General features: G+C 40.6%; 1 protein-coding gene across 3 annotated transcripts in view; it reads right to left on the bottom strand.

The window, feature by feature from the left end:
• Positions 1-1,276: 1,276 nt before the first annotated feature.
• LIMA1 (LIM domain and actin binding 1) overlaps positions 1,277-22,821 on the bottom strand; it is a 34,020-nt gene continuing 12,475 nt past the window's right edge. Inside the window, exons 4-11 of one of the 3 annotated variants that reach the window (XM_075199112.1) lie at positions 17,155-17,553; positions 13,565-13,661; positions 10,939-11,093; positions 8,402-8,509; positions 8,241-8,295; positions 7,161-7,264; positions 5,191-5,324; positions 1,277-4,369 (exon numbers count right to left, since the gene is read on the bottom strand). In XM_075199112.1, the coding sequence (XP_075055213.1) occupies positions 3,397-4,369; positions 5,191-5,324; positions 7,161-7,264; positions 8,241-8,295; positions 8,402-8,509; positions 10,939-11,093; positions 13,565-13,661; positions 17,155-17,553 (2,025 nt within the window). In that variant the 3' untranslated portion in view covers positions 1,277-3,396. Of the gene's footprint in view, positions 4,370-5,190; positions 5,325-7,160; positions 7,265-8,240; positions 8,296-8,401; positions 8,513-10,938; positions 11,094-13,564; positions 13,662-17,154; positions 17,554-22,821 lie in introns of all 3 variants that reach the window. The other 2 variants (XM_075199111.1, XM_075199113.1) reach the window with 2 other exon arrangements.

Raw genomic sequence — 22,821 nt, 5'->3', positions numbered from 1 at the left:
AATGCAACAATGGCAAAGTTACAAAATCCTTCATCAAGACAGCTCACTGCAGACTTAGGCAAACATTGGTGAAAACTGGGACCATTGTGAAGGGATCGTTACAAAATAGGCTGGAAATGAATGCAAATTCTATAATAGTAATAAAGTAATATTCGGAGTAAAAACAGCTCAAAAATGACATTTTACCCACATTTCACGTTTTTTAATTAGATCCAAAACCTTTCGCGTTTGTTCAACAAAACCGGTAACAAAGCCGAAACATGAAGCAGATTTAGAACGGAGACTGGCTTTGAAACTGAAACACGAGGGTCAGCACGAGGGTCAGCACACATCTCTAGTTAAAACCATTGTTATACTCCTACGCACAGATGTTAGAAGTGTGTTTGTGTTCAGACACATGCAGATAGCAGACCTAAATGTTATCAGCTCATAACCGTGCCTGTTCATTTTAGTGCAGTGTTTCCCAAAACCCAGTCCTCAAGCCCCCAGGTGACCTGTTATATAATTACTGCCACCTGTGAATCCGTAACAATGTTTCAGTCTAATGAATACATCTGTGCGCTAGAAAGGCGATATGGAAAACCTGCAAGGTTAAGAAGGTCCCGAGGACTGGGCTTGGGGAAACCCTGGTGTAGTGCAGAGTTCCTGCACACTGCAGGCACTTGTGTGTCCACCCAGCCCAAAAACAGGATACAAAATTCTAAACGGATCTAGAACTTGTGTAGACACCTGATTGTAAGCTCATTTGGGCAGGGCCATCTTTTCCTTGTTTCATGTCGTTGTAGGATTCTATTTGTATCATGATGCCCTCTACATTATGCTAGAGCTTTCTAGGATACATTTATACTTTTATTTATAAACACTTTTTGCTCACGAACTGGACACCACTCCCCTTCATACTCTTACGAACATTCCCCCAGGTCCCCTCTTCTTGACCCCCCCACCATCACAGTGCCTCCTCTTATTCATTCTGAACTCTTTTCTTTGACATATTATACTGTAATATTGTTTGTTGTATAGTTCATTCTGTCTTGTGCAATGTAGATTTCTTTTTCAAATGGACAATTGTACATCCCCATCCCACCTCCCTCGTCCATTCTGTGCCCCCATCGCCACTCCCTTGGGGTTTCAATAAAAACAAATAAAAGAAGAAAAAAACTGATTAAATAGGTTTTAAAAACTTAATAAAAATGGAAAATTGTGAAAATGTTGACCAACTCCTTGCAAATGTATAGAAGTAAGAGGAGGAAGAGAATAAGAGAGAATGAACAATCAATTCTGAATAAAAATCTCTTTATTGTCAGATTGGTTGGGAAGCAAATATATTACAACTTTTTTTAAAATACAGTACCAACTTAACATCCAGCTGCACTTTGTATAAAAACTCGACTTTCTTTCAAAAAAACATATGGGTAAAATATCTGAAAGAACAAAAAAAAAAAAAAAAAAAAAAAAAAAATCCAAAACCACCCACAACAAAAATACAAACAAGCCCTTTAAAACTCATCTTATATGTACTGTACCCTACTGTATTTATGAATATGAAATGTTTTGCAAAGTTTCTGATGCCGAACGTGTGTCTTCAGATATTACCAAAAAAAATGTCAACCATGTATTCAACAAGTTTAAAACAAAACCTCTGATTAAGCATCGGATACATTCATCAGCAGCAAACGAGGAATGTACAAGTATTCAGTCTTCAACTTGCATAGTTTAGATGTCTCTTATGATTCCAGTGCAAAAATGTAAATTAACTTGCAAAATAATAATGTGTCAGTTTAGTGTGGCTTAGCAACCATGAACTACACACAAAGAATTCAGCCATTTTGTGGGCTCAAACAATACTTGTGAGAAGTCAATTAACTAAGAATCGGAGACGTCACCGAAGCAATGACGGACAACATTCACATGAATATGGCTTTAGCCTACAAAATGGCCCCTTCCAGGGACACTTTAAAACAGTTCCTAACATGTAATAGTATAAAAGGAACGGCACATTGCATTAGACCCACTGGGTGGGGGGGTTCTAGGCTGGAATTATCCAACCAGAACTGAAGGCTCCAGATGTTCCAGGACTTTGGTCATTTTTCCAGTTAACTTTTTAGGTTCTAAAATGACTACTTTCCCAAAAAGGAATTAAAAATACATTGCACCTGAAACAGTAGTGTTTGAGAACTTGTTTAAGGAAAATCACCTACAGAGAATCGAACACAGCTTGGCGCAAGAGAAAGTTGCTTTCATATAAAAGTATACGATATTAAAAAAATGTTTATGCAGCTGTGCAAAGCAAAAGGTTTATAACTTGCATAAGCACCTCCCCACATATTTCAATGCAAGAGAATCTGGCTGCAATCAAACTTAAGTGTTACAATACAGCTTTAAATATCTATGAACCTACATGGAATGTTTTATATTAACACAGTGAAATTTGCAGCATGATTTCAGAAGAGTATCTTGAATGCTTGCTAGTATATTATGCAGCTTACAAATTGAAGTTATTAGTTGCCTTCGCTTTCGAAGATGCAAAAAGTCCCGAATGCTTAACGAAAGACTCCAGTTTTTTTATTTGTGTAGCGTCAAACCTGTGTCAGAACTCCCCCTATGATTGTTGCTCAACCATCAATTAAGCAGCAAGAGGAAGCAGAAAACTAAAAAAACGTTAACACTCCAACATCTTTTGTTGAGAGCATGGATGTGAAGGCTGCTTAGCCGTCCAATCAGTGTTCTCGACACAAGACAGCAGAGGTGTCAGACTACTTGAATTCCAAACTTCCCTTGCCTGCTACAGGAGTGGGATAGGGCACTGAGAAGACAACAGGGACAAGAGTTCTCACAAATGGCAGGGAATCCAGACCCTTCCATTATATGGGGCAGTGGGGTTACAATAAAGTTAAAATACTGGACAGTTCTTATGAACTTTTGTAGGACCTAGCAAGAACTACAGAACGCATCAGGCAGAATTTGCATAAATAGCAAATACATATTTGTCATTGGCTGTATGAAGGCAGATTTAATTGGTAGTTTTATATTTACTACAAAGTGCCATACATTCACGCTACTATCTCAAACTGTACAGCAAGCACCTCCCTCTCTCCTAGACCCAGGGCAACCCCGTGCAATAAAAGGCCCTTCAACTAGAGTGAAGATTATCTTTTCCTAATGCAATCTGCGTCCTATGATTTGTGTCTGCCAAAGATGCCATTTTAATTTGAGCAACATTAAATATTAACTAAAAAACAATAAAAAAAAAAAAACCTAAAAAAAAAATAAATCAGAACAACCGTTTTAAAAAGAGCAATTATACACTAAATACAGCAAGGGATCACTTTTACCAGAACATCTAACATATTAAGGCTCAGCCATATACAGCATAAAGACCCTTTAAGAGATGACGCATTAATCGGAATCATCTTCCTCATAATAACGATTTCTCTTTATTTGATCTTCCACACTGAGTTCTTCCACTTCTTCTCCCTCCCAGTAACCAATGTCTTGAGACTTGCGGTTCTGAATTGGAGACAGCTCCTCCTTAGTCGTTGCTAGATCTTCCATGCTGGAGTGTTTAGAATGGCTAGACCCTTCAGGGGAGAGTTGCTGGTCGGAAACCTCCATCTCATAAGTGTCCCCATTTTCTAAGAAGCTTTGATCTTCAACTGGAGCAGTCGTCTCTTCCTTGGCTTCAGTTTCTCTGGGTAATTTGTCTGCAAGATCCAGCATGGGCACTCTCTCTATATTCACTGTTATTTCTTCTTGCCCTGCTTCCAAGTCATCCCTAAGTTTTAAAGAATCAAACTTTTTCAATACAGGCGACGGCATAGACAAGCTTTCTGGTTGTTTCTGGTTGTTGGTGACCACTGGCTTTGCCACACTTAATGTGAATGGACGGCTGCGTTCTTTAAGAGAGGAAGTTCTCCGTAGTTTCTTCAGGTCAGAATATTCCTCACTCTCGGTTTTCACAAGGTCTTCGCTTGGTGGCCATTTTGGCTTGAACACTTTAACGTTCTCTTCCAAAGAGGCTCCTGAGCCAGAGGATTCAGTTGGAGGTGGCCAAGCAATTTTTAGCTTTTTGGTCTCCACCTGTTTTTCACGATCAAGTGCAATACTACCACTTTTAGCTTCCATAGATGCTGCCAGAACACCAACTTTAGCAATTGGCGCTTCTTCTACGACAGGGCTGCCGGGGTCTTCAGTGTCATTAGTCTGTCGGACTATGGTCTCCTGGTTTTCAATGAAGTCTTTCTTACCCTCCCACAATTCTTTGTGTGGTTTATGCCCAAAGCCCTCATCGTAGTTTCCTTTCGCCTTGAATAGCTGGTTAAAGTGAGGCTTGCAATACGCATTGCCATGCAGTGAGGCATAGTTCCCAAGACTGTTGAAAGAACAAAATAAATATAGTTTTACTGTAACAAAACACCTTTCTCAGTATTATAATGCACCAAAAGCATACACCTGGTTCATAAAACGTGGCCGTCAATTAATGAGAAATGAAGCCTATAATTGCATACATTATGTAATAATTACCAAACTATATCAGAAATAATGGAAGTGTTTATAGACTTGAGTTAGCCAGCCATTAAAAAAGCAGTTCTGCAGAGGAAACTGAATCCAAACACAGGGGCACAGCAAGCAATTTTGGAGGTTGAACAAGATCTGAAAGCTTTGCAAGCTGTTTATTTGCCTGCATCCTTTGGGCCACCATCTAAGATGTGAGATGTATCTTGACGTTGGTATATTTCCTTTCACATACAGGCTGCATAGGGAGGTCAGGGAAGACAGACCAGTGCTTCAATTGCTTGCTAAGAAATTGTATTTAGCAGTCCTTTAAACATCTGGTATTTTAATTTAATAAGCAGAGCAGTTATATAATAGTACTTCTCCTGATTCTCTCTTCTGCATACTGTGATGTAGAATGCTGCAACAAAGGACTGACACGCACAGGCGGTACCCAGGCGTTTCAACACTTTGTTGACAAAAGACCAGAGAAGACAATTTTGAAATACAGATCATTGACCCACAAGTTAAATGTGCAAACTGTGTCCAGAAAAAGGTTTTCTCCAGCTTGTATATAGACTACCCACATAACATAGAGAGTAATGTGTCCTGTGTAACAGGCTCATAGTAGACCGATAGGTTGCTGTATACACATGGGCTTAAGTCACTCCCAACTGCATGCATTAGACTGTCACGTACCTGAGCTTGGTGGAGCAGTGAGTACAGCGGAAGCAGCTGTTGTGATACACTTGCTGATTGGCAAAAAAGCGTTCCATGGGGTAGACAGTCTTCTGACATGCAAAGCAACTCTCTCTTGCAGGCAGCTGAAACTTCTGTTCAACACACAAATGAATAGACAATTATTTAGGCTCAAAATGCATGCCTCGCTTATTCTGACATGCTTAGTTTCACAAACAACTGAATGAAGGATGGAAGAATGAAGGAACTTTAAGAATAGTAGCATGACGATAGCAGAAGCACAACATCAATGTGTACAAGTGTAAAGGTTTGCACACATTTAGAACTTGATACTTTCCATAGGAAGCTCTCAGTCATGTGACAATTCTACCAATTGACTAGTTCAAATAAGTAACCCCACCCCTTCATAGAAAACAAAAACCCTCAAACCTGTAATGTCAAAAGTAGACAAGGTTTAAGAGGGATTATGGCAACAAAACTAGATTTAATAGTCGACAAGTTCTCTCTTCCCATTAGTGTACCTATAAGCGGGGCGGGGGGACGGCACATAGTAGAAATGTAGCAGATTGTGCTTTAATGGGTGTCACCATACATGTCACAAGGTATTCATGCATTCTAAGGTTGGAATTCTCCACCTAGATTAGGTCATGTGCTACCAGGGCCACCTGCATTACCCAGACATCTCCCTGGAATGTAGCATGCAGTGAACAAAGCAATCTCGTATGACATCTGAATTAATCATGAACTAGGTCAAGTTAAATTGTATGGGTGAATGCAATAGTGCAGCATGTAAGAGACACGTACAGGGAGGGTTGTACGCGCTGTCTGCATTGCAGCTCGGAGGAAGAGAAGGCCTTAGGGTGGAGGCTGTGGAGGTCAGACTACAAGGGGAGAGGAGGACAGGAGCGAATAGAAGGAATCAGGAGACAGAAGCTGGAAGAGAGAAATAAAGAAAAATAGAAATGTAGTCAAACAGATTGTGATCTAATGAAAAGTAACTCTGATCCACCAGGATATATCTTACTCTAATTTTACCTCCAACTCTGTTTTTTGGGGTTTTTTTTGTAACAAACTAAGGGGCATATTAAATTACAATTCTGGTGCGCGGGATTGCGCAGCAAACTTAATCCACGTTACCGCAATAACGTGGATTTTCGTTCGCAGCCCATAGGGTTGCATACGAAAATCCGCATTATTGCGGTACCGTAATACCTGCAATAACGCGCACTTTCCGCGGTAATGTGCGTTACCGCGGACCAGAACCCTAAATGAATATGCCCCTTAATGTTTATATTATAAACACTTAGGGGGGTATTCAATTCTTTAGTTTCCCCGCCGCGTAATAACGCAATACCGTAATAACGGTAATAGTGCGCGGAGCGCGAGATTTTCAACAACTGAATATGCCCCTTAAAGTTACATATCAATAGCAAGTATCCAGAATCTGACTTAAGCTACTCACAGTAGTAATCATAATATTTTGATTTGTCAATTTCATGACTCACTGTGTGGTCCTATACTAAACAATCAGAATCTGAATTTGATAAAACAGATTGAAGAAACCATGTTAGTAAACACTTCAACTTTGCAAGAGTGAGAGCCAGCCGCCAATCATTTTGCTGGCCAACGTTACAATCCAATCAGATTGCATCACTGCAAAGATGACTTCATCAAGAATCCCAGCATTTTAAGTCACTAAATGTTATGCAATGTAATCCTTTACAGCCAACACGGATGGCATTGCAATTAATGACTTGTAATTATAGTGCTTACCAAAAACTATGAGGATTTTCAGATCATGTACCAACTATTTAAAGCAAAGAAACTAAACAGACAAGTAATATGCCAAGTGCTTCACTTTATCAGACACTGGGCGCGCACACAAGCTTGTAAGATGCCTGCTACAGCAAAGATAGCACTAGAAGGCCAACATAGAGTGTATACCAGCCTAGTAATTATCAGCTATTCACCTTGGTAATTTTAGGAGGGGAGGATTCCAGTTGGTTTAATGCTCTTATTTGAGGGTTGTAACCAGGAGAACTGCTGGGTCTCTGGTTCTCTTCTTCCAATTTACCTGTGGATTCAAAATAAACTTTAATGTTAAAAGCCACACACAGTTCTACATGTACTTAAACCCTGGCAAGCCTAATGAGAACGAAGTACAGATGTGCATTTTAAAAATTAATATTTTAAATGGCTGCTTTTGTGTATTGTCACAATTTTTAAAGACACAGCAAGATTCTATAATTAATGATATGTATTTTAAAGTTACAATTGGTATTAAGATACAGTATTTACTACACACCTCCTGGGCATGGGTTGGGTACGTGTCTCCGACTACCACTACAGCGACAAGGACTTACCCGACTTCATAAGGCAGAATCTGGGAATCACGATGGAATGTTAACAGCGAAGGTTTCAAATCACTATTTGTCACAATCACGAACAATGCAGAAGCCAGCAGACAAAGTCATGTGACTTTCTTGGAGTATACTATTATTAAGGGTGTTAAATGAGTAAAGCAGGGACTGCGGAATGGACAAAGTAGAAGGATTGGTCCATTGCCCATATGATGACTCCCTGCTTTAGTCATTTAACACCCCTAATAGTATACTCCAAGAAAGTCTTCTACTTTGTCCATTCCGCAGTCCCTTAATAATAGTATACTCCAAGAAAGTCACATGACTGTCTGCTGGCTTCTGCATTGTTCGCGATTGTGACAAATAGTGATTTGAAACCTTCACTGTTAACATTCCATCGTGATTCCCAGATTCTGCCTTATGAAGTCGGGTAAGGTATTGTTGCTGTAGTGGTAGTTGCGTTAGTGACCACCACCGCTGGGCACAACGGCTGGACATGGTCATTGTAGCATCTGCGTTGTGGATAGGAGAAGACAAGCATATGCCAACTACACAGGCTTCGGTAAATGTTACTGTCTAGTTGTGATTCAATTTCCATTTTAAACAAAGTTCATGTGTACAACTAAAGACTTCAACTATAACTGCCAACAGCGTCACTAGATCAGGCAAAATATCTGCTGCACAATTTACCATTACTATCTGTTCTGCTCCTGGGGGTAACAGGACTGTTCTCGCTCAGAGACCTCTGGGGAAGGGAAAAAAAAAAAAAGTGTAAGAAAGATACGAAGGATTAGGTAAAGTCCATTTACACATTGAACAGATCACGTCTTCCCTCTGCAGACTCCTATTACCTTTTCACCATCGAAAGAGGAGTTGGAGCGTGACGGACTTGGGGGAACGTTTTCCTTCTGCTCTGACTTTTGGTTAACCACATCGTTCCAAACCACTTTCACATCATTCTGCTGAAGAGTAAACAAAAATAAATAATATATATATATATATATATATATATATATATATATATATATATATATATATATATATATATATATATATATATATATATATATATATATTTTAGATAGAGCTTTGCATTTGTGTAAAATACAGTAAAGTTGGTCATTTTGTGGGTTGCACTGCAAACTTTTACTTAAGAGATATGTTGCTGCCCACTGCATTTTGCTTCTTATCTATTAAAATGTAAAAGTTGGACAAATAACACCCCCCCCCCCCCCCCTCCAAAAAAAAGACCACAAGCTTAAAAAACCGAAAGTCTTAACACCACACACAAGGGTTTAGAAGTTCTTCTTGGAGAAAAATAAAACAAACAAGAAAAAAAACAAACAACGCCCATCAGGAATATACATCCACCAATATTTTGTGACTCGAAAGGGATTCTCAGACGTAAAATAACTGCAGCAGAAATAAATAGAGTCGTTGTGATGTCACCGAATCTTAGGGAACCGATAGGCTGCTTAGTTAAGCCCACAAAATGGCTGCCTCTAGGGTGTGTAGGTGACAATTTCACTTTAAATAACAGAATTAAAGGGAGATGGAGCGTGCCATTTGTTCAGCATTAACCTGTGTCTACAACATTAACATAATTTCCTACCACATACATGCGCTGTGTATACCTTTCTGATGTAACCCCCAGGCGGCACGGTGTACTATACATTACTTGCATGTATTTTTACCCAAGACAACTAAACAGATCTATAGACCGCTTCAAAAACTGTGTACATAAACTATAGATCTGTAACCAGCAGAGGTATGACTGACTGTCTGCAAGGAGCTAGCAAATGTTTCCGAGTAGAAGTAGACAGACCAGTTTATCTGCTCGACAAGTCATTACTTAGGGACAGAAAATACACAGGAAATCACTTCTGTGCTGCACAGTCAGTGATCAGTGATGAAAAGCTGTCCCAGCTTACTGTCTTACAAGTTCTAAGGTCAATGTCCCAGTGTTGTGGGCTCTTTCCTATCTAAGTGGCATGATGACAAATTAAATGCAAACAGGAAAAAATATCCACAGCAAACACTACAGCCACATGTACTTTCTGCACCGTATTAAAAACTGTTGCTTTGGAGCTTGGTGAGAACTTAAGTGAAGGATTATATTATGTAATAATCAGGATCAGTGAAACAGCAGCGAAGAGCTGCATCCTGCTGATAAATGCATTTCCCAGCATAATATCATTTTCACATTTACCTCAAATTAAAGCATAGAAAGTACCCGTGGGCAGTGCTGCTCTGGAGAGTGAGTCATTAGTAACACAGGAAGAGGATATTGCACTACACTGCAAACACGCATGGATTATATCTCTAGTATGGAAGACGGCCAGAAGCTGTCCCACAATGCAACTAAGCAAATAGTAACACAAATCAGAGGTAAGCATATTAATTTCTAACCAGCTGCTGTGGAACTACAACACCCAGCATGCCCTGCCAACCAAAGGCTTTGGTGATATATACATACATACGGCCAAAATCAAAATTTAATTTTAGACTAGCTATTGCCTTACAATTTTACCCACACTGTAGGCTATGAGAGCCAATCAGAAAGGATTTGCATAAATTGCAAAACAGCTGACATTAACAAAAAAATAAATAAACGAAATCTGATTAACCATTATTTCTTTTAATTTTAATTACTGCATGTGAACTACCCTTCTAGATTTTTATTATGTATTATGAAAGGTACTCCAGAGCCTCTCGAGATTCTATTTTACCAAAAGAAACATTCGCTAGAAGCCAGGACACAAGGGGGATGGGAATGGCTTCTCTCATTCCAGGAATAGTTTCAGCTTTTCCTTCCTTAGGTAGTGTCCTGTTTCTACCAGCACAACACAATGTTTATTCTGCATTCAGTAAACCATCAGCTCACAAATGAATTTGTACTGCGCCCTTTGAACATGGGAGACTCATGCAGGCGCCACTTCCCAGCAGGTCCCAGTAAAGGGAGAGGGAATAAGTGTATCCAGAGATTCTGCACCGCATCTAAATGACTAGACCTATGGCCAAGACCAGACAGGAGTCATTGTCCAAATAGACTTTTCTTTGCCCCCATCCAATCCCTTTGTTTTGGGCTGTACAGAAACACATACATTAAATACATCAGGCAAATGTTTGTATATAAGAGGAAACATAAATAACTCTTGTAGCATTAAATCAGCAACCCCCCCCCCCCCCTTCAAAAAAAAACCCACATACGTTGGACAAGAACGGATGACACGTTTAAGAACCGTTGTGAGAACACAGATAAGAGGAGTAAGTTACCGGTTATTGTTTATCAATCCAGCTGTAAAATGTTTACTGGTTATATGACAACACACAACAGTCTGTTTTTAATCAGACTTAAGAAGGGTTTATAAGCTATATCCGGACATACCGTAGGAGACACCGGTTTGGACTGTTTACTCAGAGCGGCTTGGTACTTGGCCATTCGGTCCTTTAGAGAGGAGGTCTCCAGGACATGGGAAATCTCAAGGCTTTTCTGAGCGACGAGCTTGCTGGGACTGCTGTCAGGAGAACTGATGGAAGGACCTGAAAGAATGAGAACACAGAAGAGGTCAACACCTACTGTACAGTGGACACTATGGGTAACATACGCACATACACTTGGACAATAAGGAACCTAGATTTGCACATATCTATATGGATTTACATATAAAATGCAGTACTTAAAAATAATCCGCACTACGGAGTTTGCTGGTGCTATATAAATAAATGATGATGTTGATAAATATCAAAACAATTATGGCTGTCAATAAGACATGTGCTAATGATATGTCAGGTACTAATGATATGCCAATCATCCGCCACATGTAGAAGATCCAGTGCAACAAGCACAGACAAACCCCACCTGCTCAATGTCAAATACCAAGACCCCTCACATTAAGATAATCAAGATTAGGTTGGAAAAGTAGATAGAAACAAAAGCAAACTCTGCCCCTGTGGTGCAGGATTAAACAGTAATCCAAAATATCATGTATACCAAACTAGCTGATCAGGCAATCATTACGTCTCCAGATAGTAACACCTCCAATATTTTGCACTATTTAGTTTGTTTCAGGAGTAAGTCAATGTTGGCTAAAGACTTCTGTAGCCCACTCTAAATTAGATTTGTCACAAAATCTACTTCAGGACATAGTATTATCCTGTATGTCTACAAGAATTAAACCACATCCATGTCTTCACCAAGTCTACCAGAACCTAAACCAGTGATTACCAAACCAGATATAATTCAAGGGCTTCCAATCTTCCACTTGCTCTAAAATAGTCCCACATGCCCTCAGAGCCCCACATGCACTCTGAACTCTGCACTCAGAAACGTCTCTAGGACGTGATCTAATGGCTAATTTGCACCTTGACAAAACCATGCCGAGCTTAGGGGGGCAGGGTATGTAGGGGAAGAACTGAAAATCTGCACACAGATTTACAGTTTTAAAGCGGGGCATTTCTTAGCTGATTTCTATGCCCCAGTATGAAAATAAAGCTGCCCACTAGTCACATGCAAGATTTCCCTGCATGCAAATATAAACATGTATTTGTACCTTTATCTGGATTTCCCCCAGGCTCAAAAATGTGTAAATGTGTGTACATCTGTATACTTCAGTAATCTGTAGCGATACTTTACACTTCATTTTAAAACAATTTATTGGCTGTAAATAAATTACTCTGGGCATGAAAAGAACATTCTGTGGAAAGAAAGGGGTGCTCCTTATCTGTCATATTACAGAGCAAACATTGGTTTGATGCATGTCACTGCTTGTAATAAGTGTGTGCCAGAAAGCATAGTCATCAGCTGCATTGATCTGGAATGGAATAAACCAGATTTTTGTGCCCAAGGCCCCACAAGGTTTGGCAAATCTCAATTAAAATACAAATTCACATGAAACCAGGTCAAGTGTTAGAGAAGGTCATCCATGAGCACACAGCTCTTTCCCACATACAATAGTGCAATCTGTTTGGCAAGTAATGGAGTAATGAATTGCCATTGTACGTGAATAGAATACTGGCTGTGTCAGAGGCAAAATAGACATTCTGAATATTAAAGTTGTGCAGCAGAGCTTTCAGTGTCACATTGTCGTGCTGGTGTTACATGCACGCAGCAGCTGATCACAAGAGAAGCTGTGAGCATGGAGGACTAATCCTGTGTTTTATGTTAGGACCGAAGGTGTGCAACAGAGGTAGTGACTGAATGGGCTGAGCAGCAGCTCCTTAGCAGTCAGGTAATACAATCACTGCACTTCTCTAGCCTCCTGCGACTGATGGGTGCGGTCCTGATGGAAAAGGGGGCGAAGGAGTTGGCGATGCCACTCTAAATCATTATGTGACACTACGTAAGGAGGAGGCTCAAAAAGTGGGCAACTCATTTATCTACTACCAATCCTTTGTCTTCTGACAGAAAACTGAGGTCCCTGATTACAATCTTTCTTTAACAACCACCCTTAATTAAAAGCAATGTAGGTTTCATCACCCCCATTTTATAGAGCTGTGGAATATGCTAAAGTTACTATTAAATAGTAAAAAAAAAACTACCACCTCAATTAAAAACAAGTAGGAAGTCAAGATGCAATTTGAATGGGTTACCAAATGAAAGCCCCTTCTCTCCCCAGAGTCACGTGCATGGATTAAGAAATAAAACTACACTTTTTTGAATCAGATTGTGACCTGTATAGAAGTTCTCCACCTGAGGGCCTTGTGCCTTTAGTCATGGAAGTCCTCATAGACTTGTAATATCCTGTGATTCACAGCAGGGGAGAACTGATACCATAAACTAAAACATGAAAATTGTTCCTGTTGTCCACACAGGAACCCAACACACAAGGCTGAGGCCAAAAGGCACTAATTCTGAGCTGCACAACTGGCATGCATGATCATACTAGGAAAGAAATAGAGGGATTCCTCCATTATCCATAAAATAAGTTACTTTAGGTTTCAACAACAGAAAACCAAACACAGGAATTAAAAAAACAAACAAACAAAAAAAACAAACCACCAATTAAACCTACTTTTCTCAGAGAAGGAGGCATCAGAGTCTTCGTTTGAGATGGAGTTTTCAGTCATCAGCCTCCCAACATTAATTTTCCCAGGTTCACGTTGAGGATGCTGTAGTTAAAAGGAGAGAAAAATAAAAACAAAATTCAGATCTCAAATCACAATCAGAGTTGCAGAACAACAGGATAGAGCAGCGAATGTATACAACACTAGTACTAAACATTCACCAGTCAAAGTTTCTCTTTAGTGGTCACATAATGCATGTATCTGTCTCACCTATATAACTTCAGTGAATGTAAACTGCAGAACTATAGAGAAATTTCACAAGCCAAACTGGAAAATTATTTTTCACTATACTCTTTTCTAATTGTACTTTTGTGGTAGTCATAAATTATACAGATAACTGAATATATTGGCTTTGATCATTCCAACACCAAACTTTCTGTACCAGTTTGACAGGAGCCTCACATCTTGCCATAGATTCTCTGATTGACTAAGATTAACCAAGATAACTAATGTGTCTACATTTTCATTTTGAAGTGGGAGTTACTGACTGAAACCTCTGCTGTGATTGGCTACAGGATGCTTTAATTCCACCCACTTTATTTTCTCCTATGTGTGTTCCCTATTTTGAAGGATAAACTACAACAGGGGCTTTAACTGTAAAGAAAAAGCCCCAAAAATGACAGAGCTACTTTGAGCTGAACTAGTGGGTTCGGAAATTAGAAACTTACTTGATAGAGCTTAACTTGCACTAAATAAAGACTAGCTGGGGGTCACTGAACACTCAGTATGTCAATTTCACAACTATCATGTAAACAGATTAAAAACAAATGCACATTAACTGTATTCATTCTCATTATCATGAATTAGAGTAGAGCTGGATGAAGTAGGTTCATGCAAATACAAAATACATATTGGTTGTGGATAGGCAAGTAAGCCTAGGAACAGGACAGCCTCAGCTGGAGAATATGAGCAAATGGCTCGCAGGTTTCTGTATATGAATCAATCTGATAAGTGGGACATATCCGTTTTCCAATGTTTTGGTAAACCATGATAATGATTAGTCACATCACAGCTAAGCTAATCTGTCCAGACAATTGGTCGCCTGCTGCATATCCAACTTCTGTAGTTTTATTTCATCTAAAGCCATTTCGTTTTTTAGACCCATGAGTCATAGTACTCTTGTATATGCCAAAACCCTCATCTGCCCATAGAAAGCCCAAGTTACCGGCCATTATGCCATTAGACAGACAAGTAGATCCAGTGTTACAACATATTACTTACATGGCAATTATCACTTCATACACCACTAAATAAAGTGACTGGATCACATTAAGACAGGGGACAAAATGCAGAATTTAGGAGCTCGTCAGTCAAGTGTAGAAGCCAGACAGATCGAGATAGAGGAGATCTCCATCGGACAATAGAGATACCACTCCAGTTCCTGGGATCTGCCCAGCAGTGTATTACAGTATATACACAAGACTTGTGGTACAACAAATTCCAGCATGCCCTGTCAGCTTGTGCCTTGCAAGACATGGTTGGACTTGTAGTTACAGACCAGCTGGAGGGGTGCAAGTGGCTTCTCTGCCAGTTATTATAGAGTAGTACTGTATTGCAGCAATGTAAAGTAGGACACCAGCATTTACACATGAAAACAAGTCTTTAGTAGCTACATAGACTCAATTTACACAGAAAAAGATTTTTACAATATCTCCATTATCTAACATATAATGAAACTCCCAGACAGACACAGCTCTCTTCATACAGCCAAAAGCCCCCCCCCCAATCCATTCTTTTTACAGTTCTTAATGCCCAGCACGGCTGTGGATTGAGCTATGGGGAAACAATGAACTAGTGTTACAGTCCACAAAGTGTTAATGGTCTAGCACTGCTCAGATGCCTGCTGTTAGAGCCAGGGTGGGGGAGGGAGATTTACAGTCTATGACCTCATAATATAGCTGCTCTCGGCACTGTAACCAGAGCCTGGGATAGAGAAACAGGGATAGGAAGAGCAAACCACAAGGGCTGAATAGACGATTGCTGGACAAAGGCCAAAACATAAGAAGTCTGTGTATTAGATTTCCTGTCAGGCGGAAGGCAGACACACCCAGGCATTATCTGTGGGGAAAAAGTTGGCTTATCAGACAGCATGCATGCTGGGAATGGGCTATGCCCATTTCAACTATAACCTTTCCACATCTGTTTAATCACTTGCTCAGTAAATGCAAAGGGTGAAATATGACAGTTTCGTTTTCACTTTAACGTGCCATCAACCTTCAGTAAGGCATAGCTCATATGTGGCCATATTCCTCAGATGTGGCCCTATTCCTCTATACATTAGCGTAGGCAAGAGCTGCCACACTGCTCACTGGCACAGCAGAAAGACAAAGGGTAAAACATAACATTCTTTACCAAGTAATAACCCCCAGGCATGGGAGTACTCTTGTTTTTATACAGCAAGAAATTTGGCTTTCAAAGTCAAATTTCAAAGCATCTGAAGTCTAAATAAAACCACATTCTTTGTAACAAAACAATGCCTGGAATTCTCATTCAATTTACAGAAATCCAAATGTGTATTTTGAAAGAAAAAAAGACAGAAAAGGAAATGATCTCTGTAAATGTCAATAGAGGTACACAATTGTGTTTGTACTTGTATTAGGAAGCCAGGGACTATTCTGTTGCAACATGCAAGACTGAAAATAATCTTTTCCTATAATCTACTTTACCAAGTAATCAAATTACCAAGCAATTGTATATCTACCATACTAATCTGGACCCCAGCAAGCAGACACTAGTTGCTAGCAAGTCTGAATTCCTGTGTCAAGCAAAACATCTGCTGGTGGAATGAAACAAAAAACAAAAAAAAACAAACAAAAAAACAAACCACACACACACACCAAAAGACTACTTTACACACTCAGTCAGATATATACGCATACATACAACACTGAATGGAAAATGTCAAATCCTGTACACAATGTGTATTCATGAACAGGAGACGCAGGAAAAGAAAGTGAGCTCAGGAGCCGGCTGTTTCCTGATCACAAGAGGCTCAAACACATGGTGACTCAGTCTCAAAGTGCTGACATGTATCTTTTAAGTCAGGTGGACGTTTACCCCAGACATGGATGTCATACAGAAGGAATCATTTCTTTGGCACTGTTACTGTAACCACAGGAGATTAAGGCCAGAAGGGGGGGGAGGGAGGATATAACCTGTGGTGCTCTGGCTTTTGCAGTTCAATATAGCATTTAGTCTGGAAGGCATGCTGGGAGTTGTAGTTCAACAAATAAACCACCAGTTATCATTGCATACTTTAAAGAGAATTTTTGAATATGTTTAAATGCCAACATTCTGAAGGGTGAAAAGTTTGATCATTCATCCAGCCTTAGACACATGGTTGTGCACACAGCTGCCTGAGCTCATTGCAAACTTTGGCAACTTCAGATACAACTGTTTGATCTGCTGAACATAAGACTAGTGTCTGGCTTTCCATCTGTCACAAGAGCAACTGGTGGCAACAACAAGGACAAGGAAACAATTAAATAAAATGCACAGATCTGTTCTATTAAAACACAATTTCTTGGCTATATCTTACCTTATCGTTAGCAGCTTCACCCTTCTCAAACATCATCTTCAGGCTGTTCAATGGGACATTAAACTTTTCAATCTTAGGAGAAGGCTCAGGGGTGTCCAACTTTGCAGTCTCCAAGTCTTGCTCCATATTTCCAACCTCAGCAGAGTGAGAATGGAGCTCTGTGGCACTGGGATAGCGGAAGCGGCTTTGTTCCTTTACTGGGGAGCGGACAGTGGTGATGCCGACTTCAGAAGGGCTAGCAGGGATTGTTTCAGTCTTAGGACTGTTGACCCTTTGCCTCTGCGCAAAGCTGACACTGTGCTTAACTTCTGTCCGAGCAGGAGGACCGGGAATCTCCCACTTCTTCCTCAACACACTCAGGGATCCCCGGTTAAAAGAGTGAGGAAGCGTTTCTGTGTTCTAGAAAGAACAGAAAGTGGAAGCCAGTGAGTATGGAAGCGTCTGCCTAGATTCAGGAAGAACACGAGGAGGAGATCCACATCCAGGCAGCTTCTAAGAAAATTTTGGTCTATGCCACATGTAAAAAAAAGCATTTAGCCCAGAGGGGCTTTAAGAGGCGGAGGAAAGATTGGGCAGGAAGTTTAAAGGAAAAAAAAAAAAGGAGGATATCCTTATATGGGCAAACAGATGGGAAGAACCAGAAGAAAATTGATGTGCAAATGACTCATTTAACAAGGAAGAAGCTATGAGAAGTAATGAGGCAGAAAACAAAAAAATATATAATAAAATTAAAGCAGCTTCCTTTGTCCTCTAGCAGTCTCATATCTGCTGACACCTCTGGAACGGGCGTCCGAGACACAATTTTTTTTTAAGAAAAGAAAAGATCAGTACTCAGCGAAATAAAGACAGACTAATCTCACAATTAATCATCAGCAGGAATAGTGAGTGGGATAACATGCCCAAGCCAAAGTAACAAATATTTCACATAGGTATACACAGCGACACAAATATTACTGGTAGCTCTATAGCGGGACTACAAGTGGTTATAAAGTATCCTAAGCCTGCAGAGTCATCAGACAATGGGCAATAAACATGGCTTCTAAGGGCCATAATGTGGGTCTACCTACACAAAAACCACTTCCCTGTATACAAAATTAGTGTGCTGCAAAACACTACCCCAGGTCTTCACATAGCGAATAAAAGTATGGTCGGGAGGGACGCTACCTGTCGCTGCTGCATTACTGCGGCCTCTGTGCCTGGGAGAACCACCGGTATTACTGCAGCTGCCGTGACAGCCGGCCAGGCTTTACAGAATTAGAAGTGATTAGCAGCTATATTGGGACTAAGTCTCCCACCCCATCACATGCTGAAGTAACGGCACCATCTTTGCTGGCTCAGTGACAGGTAAGTGTGCAAAACAGACATATTGTAGGGCCAAAATGGGATATCACAAGATGCTACTGCCACAAAGGAAAACTGGGGGACAGGGATACCGGGAAGAGAGAACAGATAAGTGAACAGTCAATGTTTGAGGAAGCAGAGGAAAGAACTCCCTCTACCTCTTCCAGGTGACAATATAGGTTTAGAGATATCTCAGACAATACTGTGCAGGCAAAAATAATGTGGCTTGAGGTCGCCCTCAACTAACAGACTGAAGATCTGCAATAAAATAAGTAGAAGCCAATAGTAATATTTGCCAGTTCACAAACATAGTGAAAAGTGCTTTGCTTTCAAGTTTATTTTTTATATGAACACTGATATAGCAACTACATAATTTTCATTTATAAAAGGTCAGAGTTCATATAACAAGAAAATCTCATTAGGTCTCCCAAGTCCTACCTTATCAGATAAGAAAACCTCACTTCTAAGGCAATCAATCTCTGCAGGATTACAGCTCATCACTCTCCTCTTACTCATACCCCCCACTGTCCATCTCAGGAATGTCTGACAGCTCAGGCCCTGTCTGCAGTCTGAGTGATGGAATTAATCACAGAGGGTACTGCAGAGCGAATACACACTGCACCTCCAAGTAGGTTCCTGCCCAGAAAGGCCCATCTCTTAGACAATACGTACATCAAGCTTGGAGAACTGATATGGTTAATGTAGGACGTGGAAAACCCCAACCAAAACCAGAGCATGTGAGAAACCACCCAAATATTTTTATGTTGCATTCATACTGTTTCTAGTCACAACCACTAATAAAATACAACTTTTTTGGGAATGTCATTAAGGTGGCCAAATTCTTCAGTATTTATAAACCAACATATTCCACATAAATGGGGAATGTAAAGAGAAATATAATCAGACAACCAGCAAAATATATAAAAAAAAATATATATATATATATATATTAATTTAAATGACGACTAAAAGATCTTAATATGTATAGCTTGAAGCAAAACAGAGGAAGGGGGGACATAATAGAAACGTTCAAATATATCAAGGTACAGGAGGTAAACATTCCTCAAAGGAAGAGAACACCAGGACATGCACTGACACTAGAGGGAAGCAGATTCAGAGGAAAAACTACTTCACAGAAAGGGTAGTGGATAACTAGAATAGCCTCCCATCAGAGGTGGTAGAAGCTACTACAGTAGAGCAATATAAACATGCTTAGGATAGACATAAGGATATCCTTACAAAGAATAAAAGGATCAACTAGGTTGGAGGTTACCATAGGCTTAAAAAAATGGGCAGACGAGATGTGCCAAGTGTTTCTTGTCTGCCATCAAATTCTATGTATAGTAAAAAATAATGTGGGAGCTATTGAAAATCTGAACACTTTAGGTATAAAAGAAAAATAAAACAGAACAGCAGTAAACAAAATCCATCTCCCATAGATTGTGAGCAGGGTCCTCTTACATCTGTCAAGACTGTACTAACCAGTATTGTTTTGTTATTGTGTTTGTTCCCAAATGTAAAGTGCTATGGAATTAGCTAGAGCTATATAAATAGATGAGGATTATGATTTATAATATACTCTTAGTCTCTGAATATCAGGGAGAATAAGCCACCCTCCCAGATCCCGTCTCTCCTTACTGTAAAGTGGACAGGGCAATAATACGCAATTTGTGTCATCAGGATGCACCAGGCGGGTCCTGATTCCACGTGTTGCGTAACCATAGCACCCCCCCACCACCACCATTACACAAACATATCATTGTGCTGTGGGGGCAGAGCAGTTAGGGCACAAATCGCGTCGTCGTGTCCCCTCCATGCCCTTTGGACCTCCCCTGGAAAAAGTAGGCAAGAAGGCTTTAGGGTTATTGTGCAATACATTAACACAATACACTGTCCATATCATGGTGGGGATAGTTTTTAATCACTCAAGTCTTCCTCCGTTGCATACAGACACTGGGCACGCTTTAATACTGCAAAAAGGAAGAAAAACAGTACTATCACCCATATAGCATACAACAGACGTGCCGAACTTGTGGCCCAAACATGTATTTTTTTCAGCCCAGAAAAGCAAATAAATACAGGTGCTTTCCTCCCTTCGCACTGAATGTGTTGGGCATGACGTTATCACCCCTGACATTTGCAGCATGGAGCACACAGAGAAGCAACAACGAGACAGAAGAAAGGCAATAAAAAGGTAAGGGAGCAAAAGCAGGCTAAAGGGCACAGTGTGAAACAGGTGAAGGAGAACAAAAGCAGCATGCAGGGTACAGTGTGAAACAGGGAGACAGGTGAAGGAGAACAAAAGCAGCATGGAGGGCACAGTGTGAAACAGGGAGACAGGTGAAGGAGAACAAAAGCAGCATGGAGGGCACAGTGTGAAACAGGGAGACAGATGAAGGAGAACAAAAGCAGCATGGAGGGCACAGTGTGAAACAGGGAGACAGATGAAGGAGAACAAAAGCAGCATGGAGGGTACAGTGTGAGACAGGGAGACAGATGAAGGGGAGCAAAAGCAGCATGGAGGGTACAGTGTGAAACAGGGAGACAGGTGAAGGAGAACAAAAGCAGCATGGAGGGTACAGTGTGAGACAGGGCAGACAGGTGAAGGAGAACAAAAGCAGCATGCAGGGTACAGTGTGAAACAGGGAGACAGGTGAAGGAGAACAAAAGCAGCATGGAGGGCACAGTGTGAAACAGGGAGACAGGTGAAGGAGAACAAAAGCAGCATGGAGGGCACAGTGTGAAACAGGCAGACAGGTGAAGGAGAACAAAAGCAGCATGGAGGGCACAGTGTGAAACAGGGAGACAGGTGAAGGAGAACAAAAGCAGCATGGAGGGCACAGTGTGAAACAGGGAGACAGGTGAAGGAGAACAAAAGCAGCATGGAGGGCACAGTGTGAAACAGGGAGACAGGTGAAGGAGAACAAAAGCAGCATGGAGGGCACAGTGTGAGACAGGGAGACAGGTGAAGGGGAGCAAAAGCAGCATGGAGGGCACAGTGTGAGACAGGGAGACAGGTGAAGGAGAACAAAAGCAGCATGGAGGGCACAGTGTGAGACAGGGAGACAGGTGAAGGAGAACAAAAGCAGCATGGAGGGCACAGTGTGAAACAGGGCAGACAGATGAAGGGGAGCAAAAGCAGCATGGAGGGCGAAGCATAAGCATCGGGAAGAAAATAATTTATTTTTGTTTATTCTTCATAATAAACCTTACAAAACCGCATGCGAGACCTTTTCTGTTTCTTGCGGCCTACACAATCTTAGACTTTGATAATTTTGCCCAGTTGGGGTTTTGGGTTTAACATGCCTGGCATAGACACTTTTTCCACCTTCTGCCAAAAACAACAAAACAAATACCAAGTTGCCAGGGTAAGAATGCCCCCATGCTCAATGAAACGGGCAATTCAGGAGAGAACCCGGCTCTGTATACATTAGGCTTGTAGACAAATGGGGTTATAAACTGCAGGTTTTTACACCTGAAGGAGGGACATATGAAATGTTGCCATGAACATACAGCTCTGTATAATACTGTAAATGAGGTGCAATGACATGGGCTGGGCATTATAATCCTAAATATGGAGTTAAAATGGATCCTAAGTATGGAATACAAGCAATTAATTTAATAATCAGATGTGCGCAAAAAATTGCAGCACGCATTGAGTAAGACTATTCTTTTGTCTACCAGCAGGGGACAATACTACAAACATTGTCTCAAATGTGTACTACTGGACAGCATTGCACACCGCATCTGTATGTGTAAGCTGCCAGACACAGCCATCTATAATGATCAAATGGACCATTCAACTCAAACCGGCCATAAGTCAGTGCTGTCTGGACCCACAATTAGCTATCCCAATCTATCTGCTGAGGACTGGGAAACGCAGAGGGGTGATCACTCTCTGACGCAGGGTACAGGTCCACCAGCTAACAACACAAACTGGGTAAAGCAGAATCCTATTGAAAAGCCAGAGACCAAACCTCCAGATCTGTCCATTTCTGCAACATTTTTGTGTTTCCAAACTGCACTTAGATCCGATTGCCTGGCGCTCAGTGAATTGGCAGTTACAGAAAAGCAAAGTAGCAATTTAATTACTTAAAATCAGGTAAACAAACAGCTGTGATCTACTGATTGTAGTATACAATTAACAGAAGACAGAAACCTTGTCAGAAAGAACATAAATCCTATTTACGTACCGGTCACCAAATTTGCATTTGTCTAATATAACATTCAGATGACCACAAAGGGCATCATGCGGTTGGGTTAATCAATAGATGTGACTTTATGAACATGCCCTTTAAGTAACCTACTCATTCACAAAACCATTCT

Source organism: Mixophyes fleayi, chromosome 2 (genome assembly GCF_038048845.1).
Source record: "Mixophyes fleayi isolate aMixFle1 chromosome 2, aMixFle1.hap1, whole genome shotgun sequence".
In the NCBI taxonomy this organism is placed as follows: domain Eukaryota; kingdom Metazoa; phylum Chordata; class Amphibia; order Anura; family Limnodynastidae; genus Mixophyes; species Mixophyes fleayi.
Note: the sequence above shows the minus strand (reverse complement) of the source record. Positions and strands in the feature narration are given on the sequence as shown.